This window comes from Plectrocnemia conspersa, unplaced genomic scaffold, assembly GCF_051122295.1.
Source record: "Plectrocnemia conspersa isolate PC_06_02 unplaced genomic scaffold, ASM5112229v1 ptg000011l, whole genome shotgun sequence".
Lineage (NCBI taxonomy): Eukaryota > Metazoa > Arthropoda > Insecta > Trichoptera > Polycentropodidae > Plectrocnemia > Plectrocnemia conspersa.
This window is the reverse complement of record NW_028277175.1, coordinates 5305948-5321476: the sequence shown is the minus strand read 5'-3', so window position 1 is coordinate 5321476 and position 15529 is coordinate 5305948. Positions and strand designations below refer to the sequence as shown.

General features: G+C 32.0%; 4 protein-coding genes across 5 annotated transcripts; all 4 read right to left on the bottom strand.

Annotated features, from left to right (window-relative positions):
• Window positions 1–1047: 1047 nt before the first annotated feature.
• On the bottom strand, window positions 1048–3372 carry LOC148229217 (uncharacterized). 2 transcript variants are annotated; one of them, XM_088198552.1, is made up of 5 exons: window positions 3324–3372; window positions 3118–3182; window positions 2984–3059; window positions 2099–2181; window positions 1048–2025 (listed from the first exon to the last, which is right to left on the bottom strand). In XM_088198552.1, the coding sequence occupies exons 1-5, from the start codon at window positions 3340–3342 to the stop codon at window positions 1189–1191; spliced, it is 1080 nt and encodes a 359-aa protein (XP_088054678.1). In that variant the 5' UTR covers window positions 3343–3372; the 3' UTR covers window positions 1048–1188. The 2 variants fall into 2 exon arrangements, with proteins under 2 accessions (XP_088054678.1, XP_088054679.1); XM_088198553.1 differs by having other exon boundaries at window positions 3124–3182; window positions 3324–3347.
• Window positions 3373–6293: 2921 nt separating this feature from the next.
• LOC148229216 (uncharacterized) lies at window positions 6294–8314 on the bottom strand. The gene is made up of 4 exons (XM_088198501.1): window positions 8052–8314; window positions 7445–7990; window positions 6947–7366; window positions 6294–6886 (listed from the first exon to the last, which is right to left on the bottom strand). The coding sequence occupies exons 1-4, from the start codon at window positions 8154–8156 to the stop codon at window positions 6548–6550; spliced, it is 1410 nt and encodes a 469-aa protein (XP_088054627.1). The 5' UTR covers window positions 8157–8314; the 3' UTR covers window positions 6294–6547.
• A 2774-nt stretch (window positions 8315–11088) lies between these two features.
• Window positions 11089–12987, bottom strand: LOC148229215 (zinc finger Y-chromosomal protein 2-like). Its single transcript, XM_088198529.1, has 4 exons — window positions 12749–12987; window positions 12233–12688; window positions 11733–12152; window positions 11089–11672 (listed from the first exon to the last, which is right to left on the bottom strand). The coding sequence occupies exons 1-4, from the start codon at window positions 12854–12856 to the stop codon at window positions 11340–11342; spliced, it is 1317 nt and encodes a 438-aa protein (XP_088054655.1). The 5' UTR covers window positions 12857–12987; the 3' UTR covers window positions 11089–11339.
• A 1762-nt stretch (window positions 12988–14749) lies between these two features.
• Window positions 14750–15529, bottom strand: LOC148229214 (60S ribosome subunit biogenesis protein NIP7 homolog). The gene is made up of 3 exons (XM_088198586.1): window positions 15403–15529; window positions 15043–15335; window positions 14750–14983 (listed from the first exon to the last, which is right to left on the bottom strand). The coding sequence occupies exons 1-3, from the start codon at window positions 15456–15458 to the stop codon at window positions 14790–14792; spliced, it is 543 nt and encodes a 180-aa protein (XP_088054712.1). The 5' UTR covers window positions 15459–15529; the 3' UTR covers window positions 14750–14789.

Below are 15529 nucleotides of genomic sequence, written 5' to 3'. Positions count from 1 at the left end.
CAAAGATCGTTTGCAAATAATTCGTATTTGCATTCCATATCTTACCGTCACCTTTATAGTCGCATTTTTTTGGACTCATTCCAACAAATTAATAATGTGTTGCTCGCGTCGAGTTGCCAAAGTTGCAAAAAGTAAGCCTCTTTTATCATTTGTTTTTGCTGTTTTTTTAATGAGCTGAACATTCGAACACAACATGCTGAGGCATTCGAATCACTATACTATGTAACATAGATTCGACTAATTTTTTTATATATTTCTAAAAAGATTTCAGATATGCTTCGTTTTATTCATTGATCGAAGCATTTATACATCACGCTGGATAGTTGGTAACAATTTATTCTGTATTACATATATTTCTATGCGAACTATTGTAGAAATGTATGTGCTGGTGGAGAATCTGGCGGAGGAATGTTTTCTTGTTGCTCGTCTCGACTCACAGGACTGTCTCTGGGCCGTCTCTTCTCAGCAGCATCATCTCCCTGATTTGTTTTGTCGGCGTTTGACGTCTGTGTCTGGCTCTCATGGAGTTAAACATTTTATACCGTTAATTGGGGACATCTCTTCGAATCACAGCAATGCAGAGATCAGTAAACCAATTAGTGCGTTTGTATATTTGACCAACGAAATAATTTTAAGAAAATTTTATTTGGGGCTAGAAAACAGGTTTGCTGCTTTACAAATCAAATTGATTGAAACTTAAAAAAGTGAAACAAACGTTAAAATTAACACAACATATTTATTATTTACATTATAGATAGTATTATAAATATCTTATGCTATATTTTATAACCAAAATCTGAATCTTATTTCAATTACAAATTAGTAGAGAAAGTTTTTTGGCTGGAGGATACCATTCAAAATGTAAAGTTATTAAGCCCAGAGAAATCGCCAGTTCAAATCAATGAAGGATAAACTTCAGCAAATTATACACAAAAAAGTAATAATAAGCCACTAATACCTTAAGGAACAATTTGTCGAAAGATGTAAGAAGATAAATTATACAATTTAATTAAGAAAATAATTGAAGAAAAAATATACAATTTGCATTTAGTCATTCAGTTGAAGTAAATTAAATTATTTTCGAATGAGAAATATTTTAATATTTAATATGTAATAAATAACATGTATAATTTTTTATTTTATTAAATTATTTGGTTAATAATTTAATGACATAATATTCATACTTTATTAAATTCTTAATAGTAAACCATTATTAACTTTGCATGCCCTGGATTGCATATGTCGTGACATATGTTGTTTTGTTGTGAATGCTTTTCCACATGTTTTACATTCATAATCACGAACATCGGTATGAGTTTGAATATGTCGTAAAATATGTTGTTTAGTTGGGAACCCTATTCCACATTTTATACATTCAAAGTCACAAACATTACTGTGAGTTTTCATATGGTATAAAAGAGAGTATTTATATTTGAATGTTTTTCCACATTTTTCACACTCAAAATCACGAATATCGCTATGAGTTTGCATATGGGTTAATAGACTGTGTTTATACTTGCAGGCCTTACCACATTTTTCACAATCAAAATGACGAGCATCACTATGAGTTGCCATGTGTTTTGAAAGATATTTTTTAGTTTTAAATGCGTATCCACATTTTATACATTCAAAAGGACGGATATCGCTATGAGTTAGCATGTGTTCTGAAAGAGATTTTTTAATTTTAAATGCTTTCCCACATTTTTCACACTCAAAATGACGTACATCGCTATGAGTTAGCATGTGTTTAAAAAGACATTTCTTAGTTTTGAATGCTTTTCCACATGTTTCACATTCGAAAGGACGAACTTCGCTATGAATTAGCATGTGTTCTAACAGAGATTTTTTAGTTTTAAAAGCTTTTCTACATTTTTCACATTCAAACTCACAAATATCGCGATGACATTGCATGTGTTCTGAAAGACGTTTTTTAGTTTTTAATGCTTTTCCACATTTACTACATTCAAATTCATAAGAATCTTCATGCAAACGTTGATCTTTAGTAAATGCTTCTCTTTCTGGTTTCTAAAATTAAGATTGTATTAGTAAGTATAAATAACGAAATACATTAAATAATAACAAAAAAATTGATTTTTACTTTGGCGACGTTATAAATTTGGTGAGATACAACATTTAAACCGATAGTATTCACTTTAAGTATATCTTTAACATCGTGCATTTCTGAAATTATAATAATGAATAAATTACATGTATTAAAATGAAATAGTATACATATACAGTAGCGTGTAAATAAATGTTTATCTTTATTCATTTCTGAAATCATATAATGATAATCAATAATTGATAAATATTAAAATGCAATAGCATACAAATACAGTAGCGTGTAAGAAACTACATCTCTTTTCTGAATCATAAAATTTAAGATATATCCGTAATTGTTGGTTGAATTTCTCGAAACTTTTTATTGCTCATGTCTTTATTATTTTTGAGTGGTTACATAGGTAAAATTTTGAAAATATTAGAGAAAAAAATGTCGAATTGTATCTGATGAGAGTAAAATAAATATAAAATATACAATGAAAAGTGTCTCTAGGTAACTGTGTGAAATCCAGAAAACCAATTGAACTGGTGGTACTTTTTATAAATATCTGAATGAAAGGTATTCATTTCATCAATGAATTATAAAATAGTCCTGGGTATTTTTCATCCCTTTTCTCAAATTTGGACCTATATAAAATAAGATTAAAAAATGAATACTCTATTACAATATTAAAAAACATTTGAAATTAATTAATCAAGGAAAAAAAATTATTGCACAAATACGTGCACTTATAGAAACGTATAGAAGGCAAATTTAAAACGAATTAATTTAATGTTTCACCAGTAATTCAAGTAGCTTATATTATTGTCCAAATTTTATTGTTTTTATTTATGTGTATACAATTGAAAACATGTCTTTAGTAACGCGTTTTTTGCAAGCTATTGCACAAGGTATATATATATAGTGTATAGAATGTCTAACCTATTTCGAACATGTCGTTTACATCGTCTTTGCATGTATCTTCGCTGCTATCGTATTCACATTTTACATTTGAGAACTTGAAATAAAAATATAATTTAAGATCACAAGCATTAACTAATATTACGATTCATTACCTCAACTTTAAATTGAATCGCGCCAACGGAAGCAAGTGTTTCTTCGTCGTTTTTCATGTTAGATTCTGTAATGATAAAGTTTAATACTCAAACAAAATCTAATTAATTCGTAAAAAATAGCGACAAGTGAAAGGTAAATCGTTCATAAAAATACAATATTTAATTTCCACACGATCAAAGCTGAATCAGAAAAGAATAAATAATACCAATTTTGATAAGCGCCATTCTTATTGTCGATTTGACAGTTTATGATCAACTTTAGGTCTAAGTAACATTAATTTTTGAGCATGGCGTAAAAAGAGAAAGTTATAACTGTCAAGACCAGGACTGTGGAGTCGTTAAAAAAAAAACACGACTCCGACTCCGATTCCGATATTTACCAACAACACGACTCCACTCCGACTCCGACTCAAAAAAGTTTAATTTTATCAGGTATTTTTGGTGTTTTTCTACACATTTAATATTCATACGCTATACACATTCATTATTACGCAATTAAAAATTCATAAATTTCATAATTTAAAAAAAATGCTTGGAGTCGCTCATTTTTCACGACTCCGACTCCGACTCCAACTCCGGCCAAAACACCACGACTCCACGACTCCAACTCCGACTCCGACTCCACAGCCCTGGTCAAGACACCAACATATTTTTAAACGAGCGTAGATCGAGACCACACTATGCCTTTTTGTCATTGTTTATGCAGACTCGATGAGGTCACGCAGACGCGGCTTCTCAAACGTTCGCAACAAAACATTTTTTCCTTACAAATAATCATATTTAAAAATAATTATAAATTACTTAAAATATGACATACAAAAATAATAAATTAAAAATTCTAAATGCCTAGCAATCCGGCCATCTTATTTAGGCATTTGACACACAGCTCTGGGACCAAGTCAAGAAATAAATAGAGGCGATGACGCATATAAACAATCGTAGCGTATTCTGTATCGCCAATGGACAAAATGACCTTGTCACATTTGTAACTTCTTAATTACACTTAATTATATTTTTCTTTATTAATTTATTTTTATCATCAATTATTGTTATATCATTTCAGATATTTTGTTATTCATTTCTGCACCACCGTTGAGATAGAATCATGGCACGCTTTTTTTACGTTGTGTCTTCAGTAGACCTAATCCACGTGTGTTTTGAATATGACAGATAAATATGAAAGTCATATCAAATTTAAATAACTAATGTCCTTTAATTATTTTTAGAAAAGTTGACAACTCTTTTGAATCAGAATCAAAAATTTCTAATAGTGACAAGCCGTTTTCCTCACTTAAAAATCCTTTGTTATTGATTTAACTATATTTTCTAAATTAACTATTTTTTAATTTCTACGATAAGGTTTCTGCCTTAATGTATGTATTCTTTTTTTTACGTTTTTTTTTAAATTAACTTAATATGATTTAATTTTCGTAATAAATTCCTTTTTCTAGGAGAATTGTAAGCATCAGTATTCGAAATTGACACTGACGGAAGTGGAGACGATGGTTGGTTTTGTAAAGGGACTGAGTTTAGTTTTAACCTTTTATGAGAAAAAAAACAATCTGGGATAAAACAGATGACGCCTTTTACAAATAGCTTCCATGAAGGACGTAACATGTTTTCAAGCCATGTTTTATGCAATTTGGTTCTAAAGGAAATCCAAAAACGTGTATAATATTTTAGGGACGGTGGTGGTGACGGGTGGCAATTAGACACAGATTGAGCCGCTGAAGTAGTATATTTATTGAAGATTAACGGTGTTTACATTACAAGGGGCGCGCGCGCGACGGCACGCGTCCGAACCCTTGCAGGTTTGCCGGTAGAGAGAGAGAGAGAAAACCGTCACGCCAATGCTACTCAAGCGCCGACCAGTTTTGGCCGTAACAAATCTATTTTGGCCCCCATAATATTACTAACTTATGTGACAAAAATGTTTACTAATAAAAATCATTTTTATTATTTAATTTCATTTTAGTACGCGTCGCCGCCTTAATTTATTTCATTACTCTATGTGTGCAACGTTGGATGTTTTAAATGAAAAGTTACCCGCTCACATTATTTTACGTTTTGGTGTCGTCAACTGGCCACCCAGATCATGCGATTTATCGTTGTTGGATTTATTTGTGGGGTTACGCTGAGAGTCTGTGTAATTAATTGATTGTCTGTAAAATATTTTTTAATAAAATAATAATTATTTTAATTATTCATTAATACGTTCATACATACTTTCATAGGCGTTAAACTTTTTTAATTTTGTAAAATATTAATAACATGTGAGAATTACTGGCTAGTAAAAGCGTCAAAATTAAAATGCTTCATTTATAATTACACACTTTTTGATCAGGGACGATGTTTCAGCTTTTTCAAATTAACATTATCGAGATCAGTTGCGATTGAATAGATCCATAAATATTGATGAAGCATTTTAAATGCATAATTTTATCGAATTTATTCTATATACAATAGCTAACAATGTTTGGAGAAAATTTGATATACATAAAGATCAGATCCGTATAGATGTTTGTTTTGTGTGGATTTGCATATATATTCAATAACTAGAAATAAAATAACAGTGATATAATTATTGAATTGATTTAAATAAAATATTTTCGTCTCGACTTAATAAATACAAAAACGTAACACGTACTTCACTAAGATTTGCGACGCACATCTGTTTTTGAGATAAGCGTTAAACGATGATAAATGGTTAGCCTTTCCAACGTTACGTTTCTTTCAACGAATGAATTCTGCGAATTTCGGTCATACATAGTAGACACACTGATAAACATTATATTCACCATGTTTTTCGAAGACGTAAAATATATTTTTGTTGAGAAGAAGCGTCTCATTGTCTCGCATTTCAAACAAAATAAAGGCGCATAAAAGACCATGGATTTTGGAGCAGCACTAGTCACTTGGGTATATTGAAATAGATTACTGTTGTCATCTGGTGACAATCCTCGTCTCTGAAGTGGGCACGTCCAGTGGAGGGTGAACTAAAGTTTTCAACTTGCATGATTTATTTTAAAATTATGTTATGTATCGATAATGCCCAAAGTAAATACAATTTTATCTGCGTCTGGCGGTTTTACGAATCACCCCTCTCTCTTTTTTCTTGTTAGTTATTTTTTGTGGAACATTTGGTCGCCACAGTATAAATAATAATTAAATAAGTAGGTTTATAATATTTATTAATATTAATTGTTTAAAATACATTCATAAAAAATAAATTCTTTTTCAATGCATTTAAGTAGTAATACAAATAAATCTAAATAAAATGCATTCTATCAATGCGTGGATCGCTACAAATATATTTATTTTTTAGCAACATTAACATTTTTACATTAGTGTGTAAAATTATAATAAAATTTAAAAGTTAAAAATAAACAAATAGAAAAACAGTAAATTTCCAACTTAAGCATAATATTACTTACATGAATAACATCAATTCACGTCTTAACTGGCGTTTATTTTTATAAACAAATTCGACATCTTTATGGTTATTACGAAAATGGCTTTTCATATTAGATAATTGTATGAAGCCCATATCGCAAACGGGGCAATGATGAGGTCTCTCTCCAGTGTGAAGCATCTCGTGATCTTTTTGAGTCTTTCTGTTATTAAACTTCATATCGCAATACTTACACGGCAAATGCTTTTTTCCGGAGTGTTTTACCATGTGACTCACGATGCACCGTTTCGTTTTGAACTTCATCTGGCAGACGTTGCATTCGAAATTTTTTTCTTCAGAGTGTGAGATAAGGTGCACCTGAAACATAACGTTCTTTTATGTTATAATCGAAATAATAATGAAATATTAAACGATTACCTTGAGACCGCCTTTAGTGAGAATCGCTCCGCAAATATCACATTTGACTTGATTGGACTTCATGTGACACACTAAATGTTTTCTAGTAGCCTCGGTATTTTTTAATATTAGGCCGCATATGTAGCATTGTCTCGCCGTATCCTTGGATAAGTGCATTGCTGACATGTGTTGTACCATATTCCACTTTCCTTTATATGTTTTATCGCAATAACCGCAAGTGAAGGCTCTTTGTTTATGAAAAATAAGATGTTTTTTTAATACCGCTGCTGAAATATTATCGACTTTGCAAATACCGCAATAAAATTTATTTTCTGATTCTGCATTGTTCTCTTCCGGTTCATATGTTATTTTGACAAAACCTGCCTCTGAAATATTGCAGGTTTCGGATTTTATATCATTATTTTTGGCGATCTTGTGATGCTGTAAAATTAAATATATTTAGGTTCAAACATATCGTAACTAATTATTGTATTTTAATGTTCATAATACTACGATGACCTTTTTATGCTGATTATACAAATTGTTGTGCTTTAAATCAAGGTGTTTTTTTAATCCATCTTCCGAAGTGAAATATCCCTCGCATTCTTGACACTTTACATCTACATTACCATGAATCGATATGTGCTTCAATATTGTGACATTTTGAACAAACTTTTTTTTACATATGTTGCATTTAAACGATTTTGAATCGTCTTCCCTTTTCCTTATAAGATGTGACTGTTTATTTATAACAATTTTCCTTTTGGTTTTATTCGCTTCGATTTTGATGCTTTTGTTTATATTTTTCTTAGGGCAAATATCGACAAAGTGTTCCACAATTTTTATCGGATCAATGGTCGAGTTTTCATCTTCGATCTCGAATTTAATAGGCGTATCTTCATATACAAAATGATCTGATTCATTGTCGCTATTAATTGGGTATAATCTACTTCGCAAATATTGATCGTTAGTCTGACATTTATATTTAAATTCGACTATATTGTTGATGGTTTCGAAGCATTCTTTGCAAACGTTCTTCGGAAAACCGTCGGTTTGCACGTCCATCTGAAAAATATCTTATATAAAAAGCTGATAATGATTTTTCATATACTTAACCAGCACTTACTTCAATTTCGCAAATATTGCGAATATTAATAGCGACAAAGTTGTCAATGGGTATTTTCGCCTTAGGATCCTTCCGTAAACAAAGTCTACACGAGTTTTCTTCCATTATTTTGCAAAAAAAATATGCTTCTGAGAATTCAACATCAGTTATATTTTAATAACTGCTAAAACGCCATTGCGCGGTATGTCACATTTATTTTATTTTTAAATAAATAAAGCCTTAATCAGTACGCTTCTATATTTCGAGGTGTCTCGAAGTAACGAGCACTGTCATTTTATTTTTAAGTATTCAATAATACTAAAATTAAAAGTAAATTCAAGTTAATACAATTTAAATATACTAAAATAATAAACATTTAATGTTGAATTTTTATTACTATAATGCTTAAATATTTCATAATTACATAATTAATTACGTAATTTTTTTAAATATGTACATGTCGCATTGTACCCAATAAATAGCAGTTAAGTGATCAGGAGTGTGTAAACAATTAGATTCCTAAGTAAGATGACAATAAAAAAATTGTAGCAATAGAATATTTGTATTGGCATTTTAGTGACTAGAAAACTTTTTGTGAGATGGGGTGGGGTTAATTTTTTCAGTACTCGTTATATAATCAACTTTTTACGCAGGGATTATATTGCAACAATAAATCTCTAAAAACAAAGTGCAACTTTGTTTCTATTCCTTTTAAAACTCAAAAATAAAATTATACTCGTATTTAAATCTCAAATTTGAAATGACATTATTATCTAATATCGGCATTTATGTTTAATAAAAATAAAATACGAAGAAGCTCTCTCTAACAGATCTGAATCTCTAAATAACAATATAAAATGAAAAGCTGTTCATACAGGAAGACTTAAAAGTTAAGAATTTAAATTCTTATATGTGGCGGGGTGAAAAGGATTGCGCGCGAATCTTGCGAAGTAGGCTCTGCTCGGGAGAGCGACGCCACCGATGAGATCAGCCCACTGTGGAAGTTTATATCGGCAGACGAAATACTGTTACAGCAATTACTTCGGCACGCGTCTGGAGAAATCATTTGGTAAAACGGAGGCGCCCGTTCATCGCCGAGCAGTTCCGGCGGGCAGTTTTCGACTCAGTGCACGGATTGGCACATCGTGGAACGAATTCGACTATAAAGATGGTAACCGAACGCTACTTTAGGCTGGGCATACGGAAACAGTGTCGCGACTATGCTAGAAGCAGCCAATGTTCCAAGGTGCTCCGAAACATCTATGCACCCTTAGGAACTTCCGAGAAACCGACAAAACACTTCGAACATGTCCACGTTGATAGTAGTAAGATCGCTACCAATATCTTGTGATTACAAGTACTTGTTCGCATGCGAGGTTCGTTTTACACGTTGATCGGTAGCATTCCGCATCCCTGACATAACAACAGAGACCGTTGGTAAAACCTTAATCGACGGTTGGATCGCGAGCGGCGCTCCGGTAAGAATTACCGCTAACTAAGGCCGGCAATTCGAGAGCTCGATATTTAAAAAATCAATAAGCCTCAGGTGCTATCCGAACTCGAACCACGGCATATCACCCAGCGGCGAACAACATAGTGGATCGTTTTCATAGACAACTGAAAGCGGCCATTACCTGCCACAACGGAGAAGAATGAACGAACATCCGTCCACTTATACTGCTTGGTACTAGTGCGGCATGAAAAGCGATCTATAAGCATCAATCGCTGATTTGCTGTATAAACAATCACTCTCGTTGCTAGGCTAATTCCTATTAACCAGCATTTAAGCTACGTCGAACGAACCTCAGAACCTTGTCAACGACGTGTCAAGATGGGAGCGTTACATCCTACAAATTCTCGCCGGCACGGAAGGATACTGATGTTTATATTCAATAATTTATCATCGGCTAAGAGCGTGTTCGTCTGACGCGATGCAGCTGCACTCTGTTAAACCTAACCTACGATGAATCGTACACAGTGCTTATTCGCAAGGAAAGGTTCTTGACGCTAATGATCGGAAATATAAGGATCGCAGTGTCGATAGATTGGGTCAAGCCAATATTCGCCCAGCCCGAGAAAACGCAGGAAGAATACGTCGGACTAAATATTCAAAATCGCTTCTTCCGTCGAACGAGATGTTTACATTCATAAGATCCCGCTTCAACTGGAAGACAATCTATTGGTCCCGGAAACAAAGGCTGAGAATCAACCCCACGCTGACTAAACCTCACAACATCAAGGTAGACTAAAACTCGACGGATACCTAGCCACTTGAAGGGCTTTGTGGTTGGTTCACTGTAATCGCGAACTGCTCATAGCCGGACTTTGACGAATAAGCAACGGTCGGTGCTACCTCTTGCACCGTTCAAAGGCATATCATTAAATTAAATGTGGTTATGTACTCAATAAATATATCTGCAGCGGCTGAATCTGTGTCTAATCTAATAACTCGTCACCATCAAACCGACAAAATTATATCCGATTTTACAAGAAATATTCGGGTTATAAAAGTGTTATTTAAGCTGCTTGTATCAATGCTGCAACGGTTACATATTAATTATACGGTTTCTGAACACTTCAAAAATAAATAAAAGCAAATTATTGCAATGTTTTTAATTATTATACAGAAAATATTATTTTAACTCCATGCGCTCCTAGATAAAAAAAGAGCTGTTGATGCACAGAATATATAATAATCCATTTTTGCAGGGTAGTTTATCAGTTCCAAAAAATTCAATAGTAAAAAAATCTACAGAATACACATACCTAGTACCTACACAGGGGCGACTCGAGGGGCAAGCTTAGTGCATCCAAATACCCAGCCAAATTAATTACCCGGTTCTCGGGAATTTTTTACAAAATAACCGGGTACCTGTTAAAAATTACAGGTATTCGATTTATTTTTAAGTTTTGTGTAATATATCGATAATGAGCAAAGTTAGTACAATTTTATTAGCGTCTGAGAACACAAACTATAGATTTTAATAATTCATTTTCTTGATAGTGGGTTGTTGTGGAACATTTGGTCATCACATTATAAATGATAATTAAATAAGTAGGTTTATAATATTTATTAATATTAATTGTTTAAAATACATACATAAAAATAAATTCTTTTTCAATGCATTGAAGTAGCAATACAAATAAATCTAAATAAAACGTATCCTATCAATGCACGGGTCACTACAAATATATATATTTAGCAAGAGTAACGTTTTTACTTTAATGTTTAAAATTATAGTAAAATTAAAAGGTAAAAAATAAAAAAATACAAGAACTGCAATAATTCCAACTTAAGCATAATATTAGTTACATAATCAACATCTTTTCGCGTCTTAACTGGCGTTTATTTTTATAAACAAATTCGACATCTTTATGGTTGTTACGAAAATGGCTTTTCATATTGGATAATTGTATGAAGCCCATATCGCAAACGGGGCAATGATGAGGTCTCTCTCCGGTGTGAAGCATCTCGTGATCTGTTTGAGTCTTTCTCTTATTAAACTTCATATCGCAATACTTGCATGGCAAATGCTTTTTTCCGGAGTGTTTTACCATGTGACTCACGATGCACCGTTTCGTTTTGAACTTCATCTGGCAGACGTTGCATTCGAAATTTTTTTCTTCAGAGTGTGAGTGCACCTGAAACATAACGTTCTTTTATGTTATAATCGAAATAATAATGAAATATTAAACAGTTACCTTGAGACCGCCTTTAGTAAGAATCGCTCCGCAAATATCACATTTGACTTGATTGGACTTCTTATGAGACACTAAATGTTTTCTAATAGCTTCGCTATGTTTTAATATTTTGCCGCATATGTAGCATTGCTTGGTCGATTCCTTGGATGAGTGCACTGTGGACATGTGTGTTACCATATACCACTTTCCCTTATAAGTTTTATCACAATACTCGCAAGTGAAGGTTTTTTGTTTATGAAAAATAAGATGTTTTTTTAATACCGCTGCTGAAATATTATCAACTTTGCAAATACTGCAATAAAATTTATTTTCTGACTCGGCATTTTTCTGTTCCGATTCATATGTTATTTTGACGTAACCTGCCTCGGAACTATTGCAGGTTTCGGATTTAATATCATCATTTTTGCCAATCTTGTGAAGCTGTAAAATTTAAGTATGTTTTCAGTTGAAGCATATAGTAACTAATTATTGTATTTTAAAGTTCATAATATTACGATCACCTTTTTATGCTGGTTATACAATTTGTTGTGCTTTAAATCTAAATGTTTTTTTAATCCATCTTCCGAAATGAAATATTCCTCGCAATCTTGACACTTTACATCTACATTATCATGAATCGATATGTGCTTCAATATTGAGACATTTTGTTCAAACTTTTTTTTACATATATTACATTTAAACGTTTTTGATTTATATCCCTTTTTTGAATGTTTTTTTACAATTTTTCTTTTGGTTTTGTTTATTTTTTTCTCAGGGCAAATGTCAACAAAAGGATCTATAGTCGAGTTTTCATATACAAAATGGTCCGATTCATTATCGCTTTTAATTAGATATAATCTATTTCGCAAATATTGATCGTTAGTCTGACATTTATATTTAAATTCGACTATATTGTTGATGGTTTCGAAGCATTCTTTGCAAACGTTCTTCGGAAAACCGTCGATTTGCACGTCCATCTGAAAATATTTTATATAAAAAGCTGATAATGATTTTTCATATACTTAACGAGCACTTACTTCAATTTCGCAAATATTGCGAATATTAATAGCGACAAAGTCGTCAATGGGTATTTTAGCCTTAGGATCCCTGCGTAAGCAAAGTCTACACAAATTTTCTTCCATCATTGTGCCAAAAAAATATGCTTCTGAGAATTTTACAATAGTTTATATTTTCATAACTCTTAAAACGCCAGTTCGCGTTCTGTCATTTTAATTTTATTTTTAAATAAAAGAAGCCCTAATCAGTAAGCTTTGCTATTTCAAGGTGTCTCGAAGTAACGAGCACTTTATTTTAATTCTATATAAATATCTAAATAATACTTAAATAATAAGTAATTCCAAGTAATTATAATTTAAATGTGCCTAAATAAAATAAAGATTTAATGATGATTTTTGATTATTATAGTGCTTAAATATTTCGTTCTAAAGAACATGTTGAATCGTACCCAATAAATAGCAGTTAAGTTGTCAGTAGTTTGTAAGCAAATAGGTTCCTAGTAAAAATAATATTGTGTTTTTATGAGAGGGGGGAGGGGTACATTATTTTAGTACTCAATTTTAGTACTAATTAACTTTTACCACAGGCGTTTTATTGCCACACAAGTTCTATAAAAAGTGGAAGTATGTTTTTATTCAAAACACAAACATAAAGTTATACTCGTATTTAATAATAGCAATAACACTGAGTTACTTTTTGATTTGTTTGTATATGACTTAATCTGATATAATTTGGTGAAAATAAATAGACCTATTAACTTGTGATATATTTGTGATACTGTTTATATCATCAAGGTTAATTTGTATTTGCTCTAATAAAAATGCTATAATTAATATAAAATGTTTATTAAATTTATCAGCTATTTTTTTTTAAATATTACACAATATTATGTTTTAAAAATATGATAGCTATCCTTACCGATATTATTACGGACTTCTTATATGAGAGTATTGATTAAAGTATATTCAAAGCGAATTTTGGTCAATAGGAGGGCGCAAAAATAATTATCACTTCTCAGAAGCCAAAAATTAACGTCAAAAGTAATAAAATCGTGTCGGAGCCGTCGCAATTGGAACGCTTGCTAACGAGCGTTCTCATGTGACTCGGTAAAAAAAAACCATACTGTTTTTCGATACTCGAATACGAAGACATGGAGTTAGTATCCGGCACTCTCCCGCAGGATCCGGGACAAATGGTCACCCTAGTTAAAAGACATCACCATCGATCATTTTTCAGTTGTTTGTAAATCTTATTGCTCTTGTAATAACAAGATAATTTCTTGTCGTGAAGAAACAAATCGTTCCAGACATTTCCCTTTGCTAGAACATCGCACCGAAGTTGTAAAATAACATTGTTATAATTATTGTCCATTTCTTCTAAAAGTCTTTTCGAAAAGTTTTCAGTGGTTCAGTTCTTGTGCTTGGATATAATTCACTATATTTATAACGGTTTTCGTCACTGTATCTACTTCGCCGATGGAAATACGTGGTGACAATTTTTCTTGGTGTAATATGCAGTGAAATGTTAAAAGATTTGTCAAAATACATTTTTTCTATAATAGCGAAATAAATCCCTTTTCATACCTGATCTTAAATGGACATTCATCAGTGCATACAAAAACCTATTTTTATATTAACATTATTATTCTCTAGAAAAGTAGTAACAATATCGAGATAATCGGTGGCTTAACTTGGATTTTTCATGGAAAGAAATCATAAACTAAATTCTGTTCAATGCAATATCTAACGACAGCACACACTGATGCTACTGACATGTCGATATTTGAATCTAAAGACAAACTAAAATAAAATCGGTAAGAGTACGGAACAAAATTCATATGATGCTTTTGTCAGCTACATTTCGTGATATCGCCACTGACATATTTTGTTGTAGTTGCAATGACTTCTTAAAGAGAAATGATTTGTGTTTCATGGTATTGTGCCGAAAAATGCTATATTTTTTCAATATAGTTTCATTGCAAATTAAGCAAATCGAAAAAATAAAAAAAATACACAATATTATAAAGTTAAGTATATTTATTAATCACAATAAATAAAACAATTAAAGTAGACTTTCTTCCGATCTGATGTATTCACCAACGTCGGCTTGGTGGAATGCCACTGTCGATAAAGGATCTGCATGTTTACACTCGGCTGTCGATTTTGATGTAACTCCAAAACCGAGAGGTAGGTCCGACATGGACAAAACTATCACACCTTGATGTTTAGCAGTGTTCTCAGTAATTCTTCCCAATCCTGTCGATGAAACCAGTTTATTATTAAGCATACTGTTATAATTTAAATTACGAACTTACCGCTCTTCATAATATGATGTCCGTACAGAAATTGCTGCTCCATCGAAGGCTTCAACCAAACTTTACATTTAGCATAAGGAGCGATATAACTCAACGCGGTTATATGTAAAATGAATTTATTGCTTTTCGTGAACTTTCCGAAACACGTACCGGCCGATATTAAATGACTGGGACCTGCAGTTTGGGCTAAGCCTAAAACTTTTTCCGACACGTAATATACTCGATCTTTTTTCTCTCTGAAGCAATATGTGCCATCCGGTCTGTCTATTAAAAGCTTTATGTTAGCGCCAATGCTGAAATATATATTTATTTCGATTAATATAAAAACATGTTATATGTTAATAGGTCGAGCAAACTCACTATTTAGACAGCTTTTCGAATAGTATTTTTGTCCTTTCGTCTGATAAACGCTTCATTTTTTAAAAGTTCGTGATACGAATAATAACCTCAAAACAGACTGCTACTAAACAACTAATGACACTTGTAT

Excerpts from the sequence above, each read along its gene's own strand:
- LOC148229217 (XM_088198552.1), bottom strand. Across the intron at positions 2,182-2,983 it reads AAACGACATGTTCGAAATAG|AAATGCACGATGTTAAAGAT; the intron begins GTTAGACATTCT and ends TTATAATTTCAG. Across the intron at positions 2,026-2,098 it reads AAATTTATAACGTCGCCAAA|AAACCAGAAAGAGAAGCATT; the intron begins GTAAAAATCAAT and ends TCTTAATTTTAG.
- LOC148229215 (XM_088198529.1), bottom strand. The coding sequence starts at position 12,856 with ATGATGGAAGAAAATTTGTGTAGACTTTGCTTACGCAGGGATCCTAAG. Across the intron at positions 12,689-12,748 it reads GCAATATTTGCGAAATTGAA|ATGGACGTGCAAATCGACGG; the intron begins GTAAGTGCTCGT and ends AAATATTTTCAG. Across the intron at positions 12,153-12,232 it reads TGTATAACCAGCATAAAAAG|CTTCACAAGATTGGCAAAAA; the intron begins GTGATCGTAATA and ends TAAATTTTACAG.
- LOC148229216 (XM_088198501.1), bottom strand. The coding sequence starts at position 8,156 with ATGGAAGAAAACTCGTGTAGACTTTGTTTACGGAAGGATCCTAAGGCG. Across the intron at positions 7,991-8,051 it reads GCAATATTTGCGAAATTGAA|ATGGACGTGCAAACCGACGG; the intron begins GTAAGTGCTGGT and ends GATATTTTTCAG. Across the intron at positions 7,367-7,444 it reads TGTATAATCAGCATAAAAAG|CATCACAAGATCGCCAAAAA; the intron begins GTCATCGTAGTA and ends TTAATTTTACAG.
- LOC148229214 (XM_088198586.1), bottom strand. The coding sequence starts at position 15,458 with ATGAAGCGTTTATCAGACGAAAGGACAAAAATACTATTCGAAAAGCTG. Across the intron at positions 15,336-15,402 it reads TTCGAAAAGCTGTCTAAATA|CATTGGCGCTAACATAAAGC; the intron begins GTGAGTTTGCTC and ends TATATATTTCAG. Across the intron at positions 14,984-15,042 it reads ACATCATATTATGAAGAGCG|GATTGGGAAGAATTACTGAG; the intron begins GTAAGTTCGTAA and ends TTTCATCGACAG.